The sequence below is a fragment of the Orbicella faveolata genome, unplaced genomic scaffold (assembly GCF_042242905.1).
Source record: "Orbicella faveolata isolate gen_17 unplaced genomic scaffold, um_ofav_v1 contig_26, whole genome shotgun sequence".
Lineage (NCBI taxonomy): Eukaryota > Metazoa > Cnidaria > Anthozoa > Scleractinia > Merulinidae > Orbicella > Orbicella faveolata.
Window position 1 is genome coordinate 19,629,221 of NW_028301554.1, and position 18,646 is coordinate 19,647,866.

The 18,646-nt window shown below is 38.9% G+C and overlaps 2 protein-coding genes across 4 annotated transcripts in view; one reads left to right on the plus strand and one right to left on the minus strand.

The window, feature by feature from the left end:
- Positions 1-18,386, minus strand: part of LOC110066736 (tetratricopeptide repeat protein 37-like) — a 37,211-nt gene extending 18,825 nt beyond the window's left edge. The window contains exons 1-16 of one of the 3 annotated variants that reach the window (XM_089295128.1): positions 18,064-18,376; positions 17,317-17,460; positions 15,834-15,925; positions 14,218-14,290; positions 13,450-13,542; positions 13,285-13,314; positions 11,975-12,082; positions 9,759-9,900; positions 3,834-3,968; positions 3,160-3,261; positions 2,758-2,818; positions 2,099-2,171; positions 1,920-2,015; positions 1,217-1,273; positions 976-1,022; positions 687-813 (exon numbers count right to left, since the gene is read on the minus strand). In XM_089295128.1, coding sequence (XP_089151254.1) covers positions 687-813; positions 976-1,022; positions 1,217-1,273; positions 1,920-2,015; positions 2,099-2,171; positions 2,758-2,818; positions 3,160-3,261; positions 3,834-3,968; positions 9,759-9,900; positions 11,975-12,082; positions 13,285-13,314; positions 13,450-13,542; positions 14,218-14,290; positions 15,834-15,925; positions 17,317-17,460; positions 18,064-18,186 — 1,503 coding nt within the window. In that variant the 5' untranslated portion in view covers positions 18,187-18,376. Of the gene's footprint in view, positions 1-686; positions 814-975; positions 1,023-1,216; positions 1,274-1,919; positions 2,016-2,098; positions 2,172-2,757; positions 2,819-3,159; positions 3,262-3,833; positions 3,969-9,752; positions 9,901-11,974; positions 12,083-13,284; positions 13,315-13,449; positions 13,543-14,217; positions 14,291-15,833; positions 15,926-17,316; positions 17,461-18,063 lie in introns of all 3 variants that reach the window. The other 2 variants (XM_089295127.1, XM_089295129.1) reach the window with 2 other exon arrangements.
- Positions 5,081-9,536, plus strand: LOC149108459 (protein CFDP2-like). The gene is made up of 2 exons (XM_089295132.1): positions 5,081-5,590; positions 9,234-9,536. The coding sequence occupies exons 1-2, from the start codon at positions 5,081-5,083 to the stop codon at positions 9,534-9,536; spliced, it is 813 nt and encodes a 270-aa protein (XP_089151258.1).
- Positions 18,387-18,646: the final 260 nt, after the last annotated feature.

The window sequence follows — 18,646 nt, forward strand, 5'->3', positions numbered from 1 at the left end:
AAGTTCAAAATAGAAAGAGTACATGGCTGACCGAAATGAGCAGCCATCTTTAGTGATTTGTGAAAAGTTACATGACTATATTGAGCAGCTTTTTGGCTGGGACATTTTTGGAAAGAAGACAAGCATGTCACAGTCCATTGACAACAATTATTAAAATATTTAAATTATTATATTTAACAATTATTCTGTAAGAACGCATTGGATATGAGATGGTAGATGGCCAACAAGGTGCTATGCACCTCATTGGCTATAATCATCTCATATGTGGAACAAGCATGAGTGGAATAATTGGTGTATTAAAAACGCCCCCAAAATATAGAAAACTGATCTAAAATTAAAATAAAAACACCCCCAAAAGCTCATACGTATGCTTAGCATATTTGTGGAGCATGGTGTAATGGTTCATAACCCATGATGGCTAAGCCAATGAAAACTCTCGAATTGCATTATCCAATGATCCAGTTTTTTAATAAAATATAATACTACCTTGTTAGCTTAAATATGTGTGCCTCCTATACTGGCAATCATCTACCATTTATTCTGACTTGCTAAAGTAGTTCTGATGGTAATCAGCAAAGTCAAGTTTTCCGAAGTGAGACTGAGATCAAGGGGTCTTGTATCTATGTTCTGCGCTGCTCGCAAGTTTATCAGAATTCAAGTTATGTTGTTTTATTTGTGACTTCTACCTTTAAAAACTGAGCAAGGCACTTTTTCTTGTCAGCTCTAAGATTTCCATTCATTTCCCAGTACAACTTGCCAAGAAGAAAATAATAAAAGGCACAGTCCTTATTCCTCTCTATTGCTTCCAAAAACCTACAATCAAAGTGACACAAAGTCAAATGATTTTTTTTTCTTTTTTGAAAAGTAACTATTAAATTCCTGATATGTCATTCCAAAACAATTGGCACAAAGGTACGTTGCATCATTCCCAAAGTATTGTAGCTCAATGAGTGTTATAGTATTGATTTAATATACCTCAATTCTGCATCATCAAAATACCCTTCCCGAAAGCTGATTTGACCCTGAGAAATAAAAAAGAAAATAAAGCTTTAGTTCAGTTAATGATGCAAATGAAAAAGCAAGAGACAGAATTACATGTATATATACATGAGCCTACAAGTCTACAAAGAAGTTACCTGTAGAATGCGTATTACAGACATAAACTTAGAGACTAAAAGTTTCCCAGAAGATGAAACTACTTCAATCCGCATTATACCTGCAAAGCCAGAGCTGAGGGATAACTCTTATCAATTCTCAAAGCTTTGGCACAAATCTAGAAAAAGGAAAAACAACATTCATTCCAAATTTATAACAAATTGTTAATAAAATAAATATTAGCATCAGTTTTTGTAATACAATCAAACCTGATTCATATGGACACCACAATGTATTTGAGTGTCCGTATTATGACAGTGTCCACAACGAAAGTTTAGACTTTCTAACCATACAGGTAGTCTCAGCCTGCAACTCATATACAACTGATTTGAAATTTCCCAATTTATTTTACCACAAATCGCACTCCACACAGTCCTACAAGGAAGAGTCTGTGTTTGAGCCTAGTAACCCAACAGGATGGTGCTTATCTTCATTTTCTTGAAGTATGAAGCAACTAGGGATTTTTCTACTCCCCTCTGTATAGAATGAAAGTTCAGCAATGGGACACCCCCTGCAATAAAATACCAATTTGAACACCTGGCAGCTGGGGGGGGGGGGGGGGGGGGTATGTGAGAGTAACCTGTCTTGCCCTAGAATGCGACACAATGACCCTGTCTAGGACTGTAATGAACCTGGGCTGTTCAATCCAGTGTCGCATACACTTCTGACTATCTCACAGTCACTCACGTAGATAGCAAGACAAAATTAGGTTTTCACCCTTGATCTCAGTTCTGATAGAAACTCCATGAAAAAAGAATACTCACCTGTGTTGCCTGTGTAATATCGCCAAGAGTAAGCAATGTTTGACCAAGTCCAGTTAGAGTATCCACCTCCTCTTCAGCTGTGACATCTGACAACAACTGAAATTAGAGGAAATGTAAGTGAATACAGAAAAAAAGGTAGACACAGCACTTCTGAAGTATCAACTGAATACAAGCCTGACCTTCTCATAAATGTCTCTTGCCATTGTTGCAGTTGCTGGGCCCTGTTTTTGAAGAGCCTCTGCTTTGGCTAAGCTGTTAAAAAACCAAAAACAACAAGCAAAGATTAACAATTTTAGTAAAAATATACTACTGAATGTACATGTATGCTACAGTCCTTTTAATAACTGTCATGTATTAGAAGGCTTTGATTGACTACAAATCAAAGCTTACAATGTTTTTCCAGAAGCAAACACAAGCAAAGATAATCCTTATCAGAAATCATGTAAAGGACCAAATTAAAGCCATGTAGTATACTGCCATAAATAACAGACATTTGAGCTCTAAACACAGGAGAATTGTAAAATAACTTGTGCTTTCCACAGTGACTTTCCACTGTGTTTTGAGACAATAATTCAATAACAGTAGATGACATTGGTGTTCTAACTTAATATTTGTAATTTCCTTGCATGACAAATAATTTAAGGTTAAAAAGTGTTGTTAGTACCGGAGCCTTCAGGTATTTTAATTGGAATTTTTACACTACAAGCAAAGTTGTCAAGGCTATTAGAAACAACAACCATGAACAAAATGTTTTTCAGAAGAGGCTGATGTTTGACAGGATGGCAAGACAATTGTAGTACCATGTAAGTACTGTTAGTCAAGGGCATACACAGTTTACCTCAACATTCTCTGCAGTTTCTGTCTGTTATCAGGTGTGGATGAGTTTATACAGTCAAGACCTGAAAATTAGTCGTTAAAATAAGAAGAGCATTACTAACAATGAACTTCTTCAAAGGAACACAGGACTAAGATTTTGTCCCATCTGGGAAACTGGTCAGTTACAGTGTAGTTGGGACAAGAGGTTTTGTTTTTGTATTTGACGTATTCTTTGCTAACAAAATCTCATTATTTTTGTCTTGAAGACAGAAAGTCCATAAATTCCAAGAATGACGTCTATTATTCATGTCAAGATGTTTTAAAAATGATGACAGAGAAAGCTGAATTTGTAAATATATTATGTGACTTCTTTCAGCCTATGATTATTAGTTATAACAACACTAACTTGTGTTATGACACAAACCTTTCTTTGCACTTTTTACAGCTCCTTGATAGTCATGAAGACTGAGCTGTGATTGACAGAATGACAGCCATCCAAAAGGAGAGTCACTGAAAGCCTGTAAACCTTTAATCAAACAACACTGATTTTAATTAGGCACTCAACTGCAGTTTTCCTTTTTACTACTCACCATATTGGAAAGGGTACAAGAAGGGTTTGTAAACCACTCCCCAAAGACAAGTCATTAAAAGAAATACTTTTTTGAGTGATATGGAATGCGTGTGATATTAATATTACCTTTTTAAATTCATAAATTGTGATACATTATCATTTGCTGTTACCTTTACGAGTTTTTACACTAAGACAGGGGTTTCATTACCATTCTCAGCAGGAGGACAACTGATTTTCACAGGCAGGCAAAACTAATTGAACTGAACTTTTTAATTAGAAAAAACTTTTAACTAGATGGTCAAACTAGATGGTCAAACAAGTTGGGCAAAATCATCCTCACAGCCGGTCAGCTTCCCTGGTGCCTGGCCCTTAATGAAACCCCAGTAAGATATGGTTAAAGATGGTCCAGTATTCCCCCAATATATAAGCTAAAAATCTATTTATCAAAATGGAAAATAATGATGATTCTTTCTTTTTCTGTGGATACTGACTGACGTCAATCCGGATAGCGTTTACTCTCTGCATACCTTTTTGTAACAATGCCTTTGCCATCAAAAACTCTTTCTGATGAAGCAAAACACTTCCTAGTCCAACCATGCCTATCCCAGATCCAGGCTTCATGTGACACAGCCTCTGAAATACATCTGTCATCTCTGGTGTAGCTGTAAGTACAACCACAATGATTCCATATGGCATCACCTTCAGCCACTCATTCAATGGATAAAGATAAGAGGGCCAATGTGTTCTCAACACTGTAGCCCTCTTCATAGAGTTACTATAATTATATATATATGTATTTACAGGAGCCAGTAAAAAAAAAATGAAACTTACGTGTGGTACACAGTAAATTTTTATAATCAACGGATAATTATTCACATTTACTGTTTAGTAACTTTCACAATGAAATATTAGCTACATCTCCACTTAGCTATCATCAATTTTGTGCTTTTTTATCTAGCAGGATCAACAAGATAAAAAGTAAGTACAACACAAGTGGCCAAATAAAATAAAGTAAAATCTGGATCACTGTGTTGTCATTATGGTGTGGGACATGAGTTTTACTCTAACATGTACAGTTCCTTTCTAGTCCACCCCCAGGAGTATTAACTAGTACTCAAAAACTGTAAATTAGACACTCCTGAGGGCAATCTGACAAAATATTGTTCAGGGGAGTAGCAATACTCTTGACTGCATTGTGCTCTGTAGTGCACATCAATATGGGCTATGTTCGCCCATGTTCAGAATTCACAAGGTAATTCTGTTGGTAATTATCATCCTTAGTTTGTAAAATAAGCATAAGTGAGCATTTCCAGTGCACCATCCTATTAGGGGAGCTGGGATGGTGCTTTGGTGACAGGGCTCTCCTCCCACCAATGTAGCCCAGGTTCGATTCCGGCCCAGTGCCATAAGTGGGTTGAATTTGTTATTTTTTCTTGCCTTGCTCCAAGGGTTTTTCTCTGGGTTCTCCGGTTTTCCTCCCTCCACAAAAACCAACCCGATCCGAATGGGGTCACCACCTTATCGTGGTGGAGCGGTTTGTGTGTCTCAATGACCCCTAGAGCTATGTCGGCTGGAGTCTTGTACTCCTGGTAGGGCCACCCATGCCGAACAGGTCGAAGGGTAGAGACCAGACAAAGAGTGACCCCCTGGTCCTCCAGGTTGAGGGTTGGGCATAGGGTTAACAACCCCACCCCATAAAAAACAATTTGTTACAGAAACTGGAAATGTGGACAATGATACAACACTAGCTGGGGGTGTCACTGCTGGGGCTGCAATGACGCTCTTGGGTCAAAGCCAGCGAGAAGCCCAAAGGCCGATGGACCCCATGGTAGCCCCCAAGCGACAGATGACCATCGGTTGCTGGAATGTGAGGACCATGGCAGAAGCAACATGGGCAGGGCAGGTAGCCAAGGAGATGTCGGACTATGGAATTGAAGTGCTAGGGATAAGTGAGGCCAGATGGAAAGGGATGGGATCAGTAACACTACAGAGTGGTGAGACAGTGGTATACTCAGGAGATGACGAGGTGCACCAGGGAGGAGTAGCCATCATGATGAGTGCGAGAGCAAAGAGAGCCTTGATGGAATGGATGCCGATTAGAAAAAGAATCATCACAGCACAATTCTACTCGAAATACAAAAAGCTGACAGTGATACAAGCATATGCACCAACAAATGATGCGGTGGACGAGGAAAAAGACAAATTTTACAATCAGCTGCAAGACACTGTTTCAAGCTGCAACAGACATGATATGATTGTGGTGATGGGCGATATGAATGTCAAAGTGGGAAACAACAACACTAACAGGGAAGAGGTTATGGAGAAGTTTGGCATTGGAGTCATGAATGACAATGGGGAGAGGTTATGCGACTTTGGTAGTGCAAATGGATTAGTCATCACTGGAACGATATTCCCACACAAAGAGATCCATAAGTTGACCTGGAGGTCACCAGATGGGAGGACGCTAAACCAGATTGACCATGTCCTAGTAAATGGACGCATGAGAACATCAATCCTTGACACCAGAGTTATGAGAGGAGCAGACATATACAGTGACCACTACCTTGTGAGAACCAGAATAAGATTGAAGTTGGAAAGGATTGAGGGGAAAAAGATAGCAAGGGAAAGGTTTGACATATGCAAGCTGCAAAGTGAAGAGATTACGAGGAGATATGACATTGAGGTGAGGAACAGGTTCGAAGCCCTAGGAGATATACAGGATCCAGAGGAAGAGCACGATCTGATTTTAGCAACATATAGGGAGGCTGCAAAGAAAGTTATCGGGAGGTCTAAAAAGCAGAGCAAACCGTGGATAGGTGACAAAACATGGGAAAAGATCAAGGAGAGGAAAGAGGTAAAATTGAAAATGGAGGGTGCTAGATCGGAACAACTAAAACAGAGAAGGAGAGAGGAATATGATGCGAAGGACAAGGAAGTGAAAAGGAGTGCTAGGGAGGATAAGAGGAAATGGATAGAGAAGAGGGCTGCAGCAGCAGAAAAGGCCGCTGAGAATGGTTGAAATAAGGAACTATACAGCATAACCAAGACAATAGCTGGAGAACGGAGGAGACAAGTAGGCGTGAAAGACAAACAGGGAGTGCTTAAGACAGAAATGCAAGAGAGGCTGCAGAGATGGGTAGAGCACTTTAGTGAAATATTAAACAGAGATGACCCAGTGAATGCTGTGGAAGAGGATGAGATAGATGAACCAGAAGAGATTGGAGAAATAGATTTAGGAAGATGGCGATTACAAGAGGTTAAGGACGCACTAAAGGGGACAAAGCCAGGGAAAGTGCCTGGAGTAGATGAAGTGGGCCCAGAGCTATTGAGAGCAGACATGGAAGCCACTGCACATAGGTTGACTAGATGCTCTAACCGTCTTTGGGAGACTGAGAGATGGCCAAAAATGTGGAAGAAGGGACTGATTGTCAAGATATTTAAGAAAGGTGATTTGCGGGATTGTAACAACTGGAGAGGAGTGACTTTACTACCCGTAACAAGAAGATCTGTTAGATCTTATAACCGCACTTTAAAAATGAAACGGTTCGCTTAGCACTACCGTCGGAACGCAGTGCACATTCCAAAGCAGTCATTGATGATTCTTTTCTTACTGTAGACGTCACATCACTTGATCAACACAAACTGTATTATTGCACCATCAGTGGTAGCCGTTGACAAATCTCCGATGACGTAATGGTCTTAATCTAGAACTTTCTTCGGGATATGTATGGGCATGAACGATATGAACGAAACAATAATAACACTATTAACAACAGCTTTCTTTCTTAAAAGTCATCATTAAATTTAATTGGTGTTTTCCACGAGTAAAGGGCTAGCAAAGTAGTCACACAAGTCATATAAAAAAAACCCCTATCCCGACCGATGTATCGATTTTGGTCACTCTAGTGACCACATATTGAAAACGTGACAGAAAATTGGCGTTACTTTTGATTCTCACGAAATTTGTCATATCCCCCCCTCGGGAGAATTTTGTTAAGTTAGCTAATTTAGTATGCAAGCCACTGTAATGGCGGTTGCCATGGCGAAATGTTTATTTGCTCAAAATTGGGGCAAAATCTTTCGGAGATGGAAATCAGGACATTTGTAAGGATACAGAAAGTAATTTGGGACCAGTTGCTGGCTTCTAAGGCTGAATTTATCCAGAAGTAAGCTGTATTTTCGTTTTCGTGCCGAAAGCAACGCGATGAAATATTATCGGTTTGTTCTGCTGTCTTGTTCTGTTTTTTCTCTTGGTCTTTTTTGTAGCCCGCCGAGGCCAGTCTTTGGTCTAAATCAGTTGAAAAAAGTTCAAAAAAGATGTTCCCATTCAAGTGTAAGCTCTCAGGCGATAATTCTGGAGTTTTTTGGCCGAAACGTTGGCTTTGTTATGTTCGTGTTTTTTGGTTGCTATGGGCGACCGTGGCTTCCTTTGTTAGGTCAAGTCTGGGGAGTGCGGTCACAAAAAATTCTAATTAATTCTGATTTTGTTCGATTTCGCTGAAATTTTAATTAGATTTACCACCTGCCAATGTGTGGTAGCTATTAACGCTTAAGTGATATATCGCTTCGAAATCAGGGTTTTGAAGAGATTTTTTTGCAACGTGTGGGATCGGCGTGATTTTGTAATCGGAGGTTTTTTGTTGACCCCGAAGGAAAAAATACCCGGAAAAGGTCATTTCATCGATGATTCAAACGAATATAAATATGTATATGTTCCGAGCGAAATTTCTGCTGAAAAAATATAATTTTTGACGAACGCTGGGCTTTTAATTTTTTTCCCGCAAAAGTCAGTATTGGAGATGAGATTTATTAATGTTTCAACAGCTTTTGGCAAGTAAACATCACAGGTTGCGTGACTCAAAATTTGGCCTAGTGAAAGCTTGGGTCTGGTCGCCTACAAATCAAAAAAAAAACACGGGTAAACCATGAACCGCGCTTGGCCCATGGCCGCACCGTTAATTAGTCAGATATTCTGTAGGATGCTGCTAGAGAGGATCAAGAGAGGTGTAGACAAGAAGCTTTGAAAGGAGCAGGCTGGGTTTAGATCAAAGAGAAGTACAACTGAACAGATCTTTACACTAAGAAACATCTTGGAGCAGGCAAATGAGTGGAGGGCGGGTCTGTATGTGCACTTTGTGGATTTTGAAAAGGCCTTTGATTCGGTACACAGAGAAAGCCTATGGAACATTATGAAAAGCTATGGGATACCACATAAGATGGTGAGAGTGATCGCAGGCATATACCAGGGCTTCGAGTGTGCAGTTGTTGATGGAAGTGAGACATCAGAATGGTTTAAGTTCAAGACTGAAAAAGCAGTAAAGCAGGGGTGTGTGATGTCAGGATTCTTATTCTTACTGGACTTACACTGGACCATGAGGGAGGCAACAGCAGACAAGAGAAGAAGAATACGGTGGAATTTCACAACGGTGCTGGAGGATCTTGACTTTGCGGATGATATTGCACTACTGTCATCCAAGATTAGCGACCTGCAGGAAAAGACTGGGAGACTAGCAGAAGAAGCAGCCAGAGTAGGCCTCAAACTTAATGCAACAAAGTGTAAAACACTGAGGACTGAGTTTGCTCATAGTTCAGAGGACGTCGCGGTTAATGGTGAGGAAGTAGAAGACATTGAGGAATTTGTATACCTAGGTGCTACAGTAAACAAAGGAGGAGGCAGTAGAGATATTACAAACCGACTGCAGAAGGCACGTGGAGCATTTCAGAGACTAGGGAAGGTATGGGCAACCAGAGGAATAGGAAGGAGAACCAAGATACGCCTATTCAAGACTTTAGTTTGACCAGTCCTGCTATATGGCTGTGAAACATGGAAGATCATTAAAGCTGATGAACGAAAACTGAACAGTTTCCAATGCCAGTGCCTGAGACGGATACTGAGAATTAGATGGCAGCAAAGAATTACAAACAAGAGAGTGGTTGAAATGGCAGAGGTCAACAACATAAGCTGCGAGGCACAATGGAGAAGGTGGAACTGGTTGGCACACATACTCAGGAGAGAGGGTGCAAATAACTGCTTCACAGCATTTGGATGGACACCAGAAGGTCGAAGAGTGAGAGGGAGGCCAAAGACAACTTGGAGAAGGACGATGGAAAAGGAAAGAAACAAGGCGGGGTGGAAGAGCTGGGAAGTAGCCAAAGCGGTGGCACGGAACAGGGAGTGTTGGTCGGAAAGTGTGACGGCCTTATGCGCCTACTGGCGCAAAGAGAAATGATGATGATGATGATGACAAAATCCAACACTCCAAATTCCAATTCGATCAGGAGAGATGACCAGCATAAAAACCAGCTGCTAAAGCTGATGTGGTTTCCTCTCTAAATAAAGTAATTTTATTTTTTTATTTTATTTTTCTATATCTTATGAATTACTGCCAGTAATGATCAATAATTGACCATTACTGGCAGTAATTAATAAAGTGTAAACTATTTACACTCACGTGCAGTTATCAAAGACTGAAGAAAATCCTTTCCCAATAATTCAAATGCAAACGTTGAAGTAGGAAACAACTTCATCATAGATTTAGCTTCATCACAAATCTTCTGTCTTTCATCATTGAACAATTCATCATCTTCACCAACCTGCACATGATCAGAAGAGATCTGGATCAACAATTTTCACAAAATACTACATTTTTAAGGTCAATAAAAAAAACTATCAGTAGAGTAAAAAGTACAAACATTGAATTTACATACACCTTAGTATACACCTGATCGCAAAAAGACATTGTCTGAGCAAAAGTATAAAGTTAACCATAAACTATATGACTATAGAATTATGGGAAGACTGAAAAAGCATGCACATTATCATGAATATTGAAAATTGTTTCCTCATGGCATTTTATGATCACAGTTCAGCTACCCAAAGTGGTAATTTAAAGAAAAAATAGAAACTGTCCATGCCTTCCCAAAAGGTAGCTAAGTTAGTGGAAAACAAAAGAAAATTTGAACATTAGAAGCTTTAAGATATGCCCAAGTTTGCAACAGTATAGCTGGTGAACACGAGATCCCTTTTAATCAAGAGATGATCATCATCTCTTGGTTTTAATGCAAATACACAGTCTATAAGAATGCAAATTAGTTTTAGTTCGTAAGTTTCCCAGAAAACCACTGTGTCATATCGTTTATGGTTTAGACCTTTTTCATGACAAATTTCTTCAATTAGGTGTATACTACTTAACAAATAAAGAAGCCTCGACTGTGCTCTGTTCTGTTGTAAAGCACGCAGGAAGCGGTAGAGCACGAAAGAAGTGTAGGGGAAAACACAAGATGTAGTCAAGTGTTTTCCTACTTCTTGAATGCTCTATCGCTTCCTAAGTGCTTTACAACAGAACAGAGCACAGTCAAGGCTTCTTTATTTGTTTTATGATAAAGAATCAGATAATTTCCCCACGCATTCGGCTGAATTTTCCAACCAAACTTTTCCTTTTCCAAACGAGCAAAAGTGGCGTCAGCCGTGCACTGTTCTCTGATAAAGCACGCTAAAATAAGCCAATCACAATCCTTGTTAGAATTGTTCAAATAATGTGATTGGCTAATGAAGCGACAGCTGTCAATCACAAACTGGACTTCAGCTAAGCTTTCAGTTTCGAGTAGTTTGAGCGGCTTTTGAGAGAAGAACGATGCCTTCAAAGTTCGCTTTTAAGTTAATTTTTAATATGGATCTAAAGGCAGGTAACAGTTTATAGTCCAGAGGAATCCGGCCGTATTGTGGCCCATGAAAACGAGCACTTTTCCAGTCAAAATTACGAAATGCGGAGCTCAAAGCTTGTGGATAAAAATGCGAAATGCCGAGTTGAATTTGAAAGGAGCTACAGTTATTTACGGCTTGTAGTCGCATGCAGCAAGATTGCCCGAACTAGCATAAAAGTTAAAAAGACTTAACGGCTCCCACTGGTTCTACTCCGAGCACAGAAGAGAATATCAGAGCACGTTTTGCACTGACCACTTGTCGGTTTACTTTGCTGAGATGACCGGAGAACAAGCATTACTACACTGCATGTAAGTGTTGTTTGAGCAATTGAGCATTTTTAATTGTAAATTTACAAAAATAAAGCTCATCATAAACAGAGACGGTTCAATGGTTGTTTTCTGTCGTTGTTTTGCTTCATAGTATAATTTCTGCCTTCGTAACAAATATAATGTCTTTATCGAAGCACTGTTTAGGTTGAGAATTTGTTTATTTCGCTACAGCTGTACAACTTTTGTCAGCGGGAATCTAGCAAAATTTGTTATTTTAGTACAGTTTTAACACTACTGTTGCTAACAATGGTCTCTGTGAGCCATATTTACTGCAGAAAAATAGCTCACTTCCACTGTGTTTGTCTGAGTCACAGGGGATATTTAATTTGGGTAAAATTTGTCAAAATTCCGAAGTGAAAATTTGGAAGCCAACTTACCGTCATCAACCCGTGCTCTGTTCTCTGATAAAGCACGCTGTTTCAGCCAATCAGAGTGCGCATTATATGGAAACTTTATTATAAATACATTTAACAAAAGCTCCAGTATAACAAAAACAACTAACAATCCTATTTCTAAGTAAGTTTAAACTCAATACACAAAGAGCTTACTTTACATCTCCTCCTACAGAGAAGTAAAAGATTCCTTACTTAGTGAGATGTTTTAAGTGAACATGTCTATAAATATTGTAATTTACCTGGTGTTTCACTAAAAATCTGAGGTAATTTTCAAAGTGTATCTCAAGCTGTTTGTTTGGCTCTTGAGACTGGTTACCATGAACAACTTTCTCATATGCTGCCTGTAACTAAAAGAGATCACAGAAATGAAGCTGGATTAGTGTGTTTAGCAATAACAAACTTGTTTAGCTGTGCTTTCAGGCAAAATACTGAAAAGAAGAGAGTCACCATTTTGAGATTACAACAAGGATATGTATACTAATTTAAAAATTTGCTCTACAATGTGCAGTTCCAGAAAAAAAATCAATATCTCCCTCCTCTTCCAGAGAATAATATATAGATTTAGGCCAGCCTAAAAGCGTAGCTCCTGGGCCAGGTTATTTAAAGCCCGATTAAGCTAAGCCAGAAAAAGGTAGAATTTTGATTTGAGTTTTGTAACTTTGCAGTGAGGTTTTCTGTATATTGTTTGACCTTCTGTTTTGAGTTTTAATAATCACCATATACACAAAACAAAACAGCAAAACACATTTGTACAGAAGGAAAAGTTATAATTCGGTTAGCTTTTAATCCTGGGTTAGCGTTAACCGGCTTCCGAACAATCCTGCCCTGTTTCCAACAAGTTAACCTAATATGAGCCCGCGATTCAATCGATAACCAGCACTTGGTCAGCGGTCAACTTTAAAAACACGTGACCTCGAGGAGCTGTAAACTTGAGCCCGCGATATGGTCACGTGATACTGGTCAGCGGATACCTTGTTTTGACAGGTGTCAATTGATCATAACATGGATGTCCAATATCAAGGAGGTACACGGTAAACCAAGGCTGTATGTCTCTGTCAACCTATTATTTGGAGTATGGTCAACTCCGCCGTCGTCCTGCATACACGCCCACAAGCAATACCACTAGCCATGATAACCATGAGAAAATCAACTCATGGGTTTCCTTTTCTTTCTTATATTAGTATGGGGCTCCGCTCAGCAGCCCTTTGGGCCGCCGGAGCTCCGCTATTAATATCCATACTCCCCCCACAGAAGGGATTGAAATTTCCAAAGAGGTGGGGGGTCTTAGAAAAAAAATCCCAACTGTGGGCAAGGTATGGATATTTTCTGGAACTACACAATGTAATCACGGGAATATTATACTGGTACATGTACAAGGTAACTTTCTGAAGCAATGAAGGTCAGGAAAAAAGTTATGGATAACCAAGTAGACTGGTCTAGCTCTGATGCATCACCTGCGCTGAAACAAAGGTGTGTCATGGTCTTGAAGTTGCTATTGTGTTTGAAACACTTAAAACTACAGTGTATTATTAATATTTCTTAGACTTACTTTCTTAATTCCACTCTCTTCCAATGGTCTCTGGAAAAAACACTCATGATTAATACCATTAGTGACCACAAAGAAATTAAATAAATGGCTAGAATATAACAAGATGTCAAACTCATACCCAATGACATCTGTTGTACTTTAATAACGCTGAACAAATCAACCAACCTTTTCAAGAATCCCAACAATTCCTGTCCAGATTTTTAATTGTTCTGCAGTGTTCCCAGTGGCAATTGCAATCTCCTCCCAAATTTCTGCTGCCTAAGTTAACAACAGGTATGTTGTTATTACAATTGACGCACCCAGTCTGAGCTTGGGCTACACAAAACTTCCACAGATACTATAAACATAGATGGGTTCAATTAACTTGTTCATTTGTGTAAGTAAGAAACAGAAATCAAATTATCTGCAGTGATACCCACATCAACCAAGCCCACCAATAAAATTCTGGGTAAATTTAAAGAGTGAAAACTGTAGACATTACCAACTGCTACAGTTATCTGAAAAATAATTATCAATCTTAAGATGCCATGGCTGTGCACCATCAGAAAAAAAATATTAATTTTAACCATTTCTATTGTTTTAACATGCAAATGCTATTGTTGAATCTTAACAGAATTTTCTTGGGTGGCCATGGTTGGAGTAGGCACACTGTAAGAATCAAAAGGAGATGCTAAGAGCAAACACTGAAAAAAACTTGCTCATTGTAATACATGTCTTAGTTGTGTTTTTAAGAACAATGAAGCACAGCTCATGATTAGCTAAGATGGGTGACCCATGTTTTGCATTATGCACTCATTCATGGCTCAGTTCCAATAGCCTTTGAAAATGGATTTACAATAAATGTTGAGAGGCACAGCTGAAAGCACAAAATTGAATGTATAACTTTCAGATCATATATACAGGGGTGTAATGTTTATATTTTAAATGACGTACCGTTATGAATTCACCTTCATTGTCATGAAATTCAGCAAGTTTGGTGGCAACTTCCATCCATTTAACCTTGTCACTGTAAACACAGAGGGTTAAATATCATGTTGTTGCTCAAATACATCATTTGACCAGCGTACAGAAGGTCGTGGGTTCAACTCCCTCCTGGAATCTTTTGAAAGTTCCACATTAATTCATTCCCTGAATTTACATTTTCTTATTGAAGGGAAAAATAACCTTTGGATTTAAACATGTCTTGGTTGAAAACTTTGATTTTCCTTGGAAACTGTAGAAAAATTATTGCTTCCAAAATCCTGAGGATTCAATTAGGACCAAATTTTAGGCATTGAATGGGGCAGTTCTGTTTGACTGGAAGAATCTTGGAAAAGAATTACATTAGAACCCCAGTAACTTGAACTCTGAAGGGAAACGAAAAACTGTTCGAGTTAGCGGGGTTTCAAGTTATCGGGGTCGATTAAAATATTCAATTTTCCAGGTTAATAATTAATAGTTTATTGATTTTCAGCACTTTGGTGTACAATACAGTGCAAATTAAACTTATTTCACAAGAAACTGATACATTTTGTAACAACTGTAACACTGCATCCGGTATGACTCTTATGATCGCTAAATAACTGTCCAATACGTGATCTGCTCATTGCACTAATTAAAATCAAATTGCTCCAGTCTTTGTCCTAGTGTTAGAATTCGACCACACGATAAGATAAGCTAATGGGATATCTCAATGGGCATCCATGGCGAGTCATAAGAACCAGAATTTCAAGTTATCGGCGGGGTAAATTTTGATCAAGGGAAACGAAATTTAGTTCGAGTTAGCGGCATTTTCAAGTTATCCAAGTTCGAGTTAACCAAGTAAAAATGACTGAAAAGTTGGGTCAAATCCAAGGGAATTGAGACTCAGTTCGAGTTAGCGGGGGAGTTCGAGTTACCGGGGTTCTACTGTATGTACAGTGAAGGCACAGTTACAATAATCAGTTTTGTTGCACCTATGCATGACAAGTTGCTCATGGCATTGCCTAATGTAACACCCCTGAAATGATCATGTCTCACACTGTTTTCATTGCAGTAATCACTGCAAAAAGTAGAACCTGATTCCACAAGTAAGTTTCATGCAACACATACTGCAAAGAAAACATTTTGAGGCATGTTTATTTATGGGGATCTATCATACTGGGCAATTTTTCATGCAACTTTTGTGGCAACAAATTCACAAGACAAGTTGCAAGAAATAATGCTCAGTGCAGCAGTGCCTTGAATACATTCTGTCAACTTTCTGCACATGTATCTGGAATTAAATAAATTACTCTGACTGCACACTTAAACAGTGTCAAGAATCAAGGTCCAAAAGTCATCAGAATTCTTCAAATTTGTCTCGCAAATCCACAATGGTCTTTAGTTAACTATTAAGTTGCTAAAAAACATTTTGGATTTGCGAGACAAAAGTAGCCATGGTGAAAGGCTCAACTTTAATTAATGGAATAAAATGATAAAGGAAAGACAAAACAAAGAGCTCTAGACTAACTGACTTCCTATCTCATCTTCTTTCACTTAAAATGCATGGAAATAAAAAAGCAAACATGCAGTAGATATGGACATTGTACCTCTCATACATGTGCAGTAACTTGGTGTAAACTTCAGGAAGTTCAGCATTTAATTGAGGGTTGTCTTCTTTCTCAGAGAGGGCAGCAAGACCCTGAAAAAGTATGGCAATTGAAGCAAAGCAAATAGGCTGCAACTATAGTACCATTCAGACTTAATAAGTCATGACTGAGTACCATGACTGAGTACCATGACCTGTACCTAACTGTACCAGCATACTGCAACGAATGTTGTCCACACATAGCATGTGCTTGATGATGGGCTTAGTAAAAAATAAATAATTTAAAAATCAATTACTAACGACATTTCAAGAGGAAGCTGCATTTGCACTAGCTGGTTTTCAAGTGGGTCCTCTATGCGGGGCAAACAGGAATTTAGAAGAGAAAAACCTGATGAAAATCCTCAAACAAAGGTGAGAACCAACAACAAGCATCGTGTACACCTTTCTCACTTCAACACATGCTGTCTACCAGTACTGTCATTAACATCCTGTTTACATGAAAGCAGGGTGCCCGGCCTTGTCATGTTACCCCACTAGAAGAGTTAAAACATAGCTCGCATTTACATGTAACTCATCTAAACAAGATAGCCAGTAAGCTATCTTTTAAGCAGTCACTATGCACCACAAACAAGATGGTGGGTAAAAGAAACGTTTTGGCAGCAACTTTAATTTTTTATCACTCATCCACTAGCAGCTACTCTTCAGTCTGTGGGACTATTATTTTGCACTCTACTAATTAAGCGTAGTCACTAGACACAGTTGACATTAAAAGCTGCCTTGGAATTTACAGTGTAATTTATCCTTTTTTTCTTATATGGGAGAGGGTCACTCCAAAAAGCTTACCTTTTTATCACCACCTATAGCAAGTAAACATTTGCTTTTTCCACTCACCAGAGTTTCAGCCTCTAAAGTACCTGTTATCCTGAAGAAATTCGTCTTGAAAGAAGCCCAAAATTTGACTTTGGACACCACCATTTTGAAACTGTACTTAGCAGCCAGGCTGTGGTTAAATGTATGTGATCACTCCATCCAACTCAAAATTGATAGGAAGCAGAAAAATCTGCAACTGACTTGGCATCCCTCACAAGGTCAGCAAAATGTATTTTTCCAACTGACTATCCATTTCACTATTTTCAGGGTTTGGAACACATTTGGCTTGAAATAATATGGCTCAAGATCAGCCACAACATAGTGTGGTAGTTTAAAGGCTTGTCAGAAACCATGAACAAAATCTCTTGGAGGAAATGACATCACAAAAACGCTGCCTGGCTGCTGAGTACTGTTCAAAATGGTGGCAATGATGTCAAATTTTGGGCTTCTTTGGAGACAAATTTCATAAGGAAAACCTGCACTTTAGAGGCTGAAACTTCGGTGAGTGCCTAGACTTAGTGCAAGGTTTATAATTTATTTTGGAGTGACCTTCTCCTTTAAATGAGTGAAATAATGTATATTACTAATAAAAGTAGTTTACGGAGTTTCCTCACCTGCCAAGCAAGAAGCTGTGTCTCGTCAGATTCAATTGCTTTCTTGTAAGCCATATAAGCCTGGTCAGGTTGGTTCAACTCTGATGCACATTTCCCAAAGAACACCAAGGCAGTGTAATTGGTTTTATCTGCCTTCAACACAGCCTACAAGTGCAGTGACAAGACCTCAATGTAAAAACCTTATAATTTGGAGCATGCATAATTGAATAGTCCTGAAAATAAAACTTGAGGATATATAATGTGCTTTAAAACAAGAAAGTCCATTACGCTTTTTAATGGTAACAATAGTAAGCCTACTACATGTAGGTCACAATGTATGATTCTTGATGAGAGATTAAAAATATTTATTTGTCGTGATTTATATCAGAAATTAAGGTGGCTTAGTAAAGTCTTGAGATGGGGTGAATGAGCCCAACTTTTTAAAACTCTTTTCAAGATTTTTTCCCTTTCTCTTGAGGGAAAACTGGACACTAGTTGTTTTCTTCCAAAATCTACCCGAACAACAATACCTCAAAATGTCAGGACTTAGAAATTGGCCCTGATTAAAAGCTCATGCAAAGTAAAGTCTGAAAGACAGATTCTTCGCAAACGAAGAAAATGTGAAGTTTTGCTTATTTCGCAAAGCTCAGAATCTCTGAGGCTCTCAGACTGTTTTATACCAAAGGAAATTTTCGTGAAAAGTGCGTTAAAAAAGCTAAAGCTCCAAAGGTAAGAGAATTTAATTAATTAATCAATTAATTAATGTACCTTGCAGTGTTTAAGAGCTTCCTTATAATCCTTGTTTTTGATGCACTCTCGTGCATTTTTCAGGGAAGTCTTCACTTCCTTGGTCGCCATCTTGAAAACGTTCGCGGGCTCCGCTCTAGTCATGTACGACGTTGTGTAGGATATCACAAAACATCTCCTGGAGTCCGTGCGTGAAGTGCGGGGTCCTTATTGAAACCCGGTTCCCAAAGAAACTTTCCCTGTGTCAGTAGCTCCTCGTTTCATTTTTTGCGTGCTTATAGACCTCGACTCCGTTTTGGTCCATAAACATGCAAAAAAGAACTTAGCCAATATCCAGCCAACTTGACCTCACCCTTGGTCTATATTAACCCATATTTCTCGCCTTCATTTCATCTTTTGTATGGAAGAGAATGCAGCCGATAAGAAAGTAAACTTGAATATGGATTCTTAAAAGACAGCAGGGGCGGATTCACGATGTTAGAAGGTAGAACCATAGCAGATGGCGCAGACTACAGAAAATTGAGACAAATAGAAGCCACGTATGGAAAGATAACACACCTTGTTTCTTCCATAAAATTTCATCAGAACTGGGCGGGTCACATTG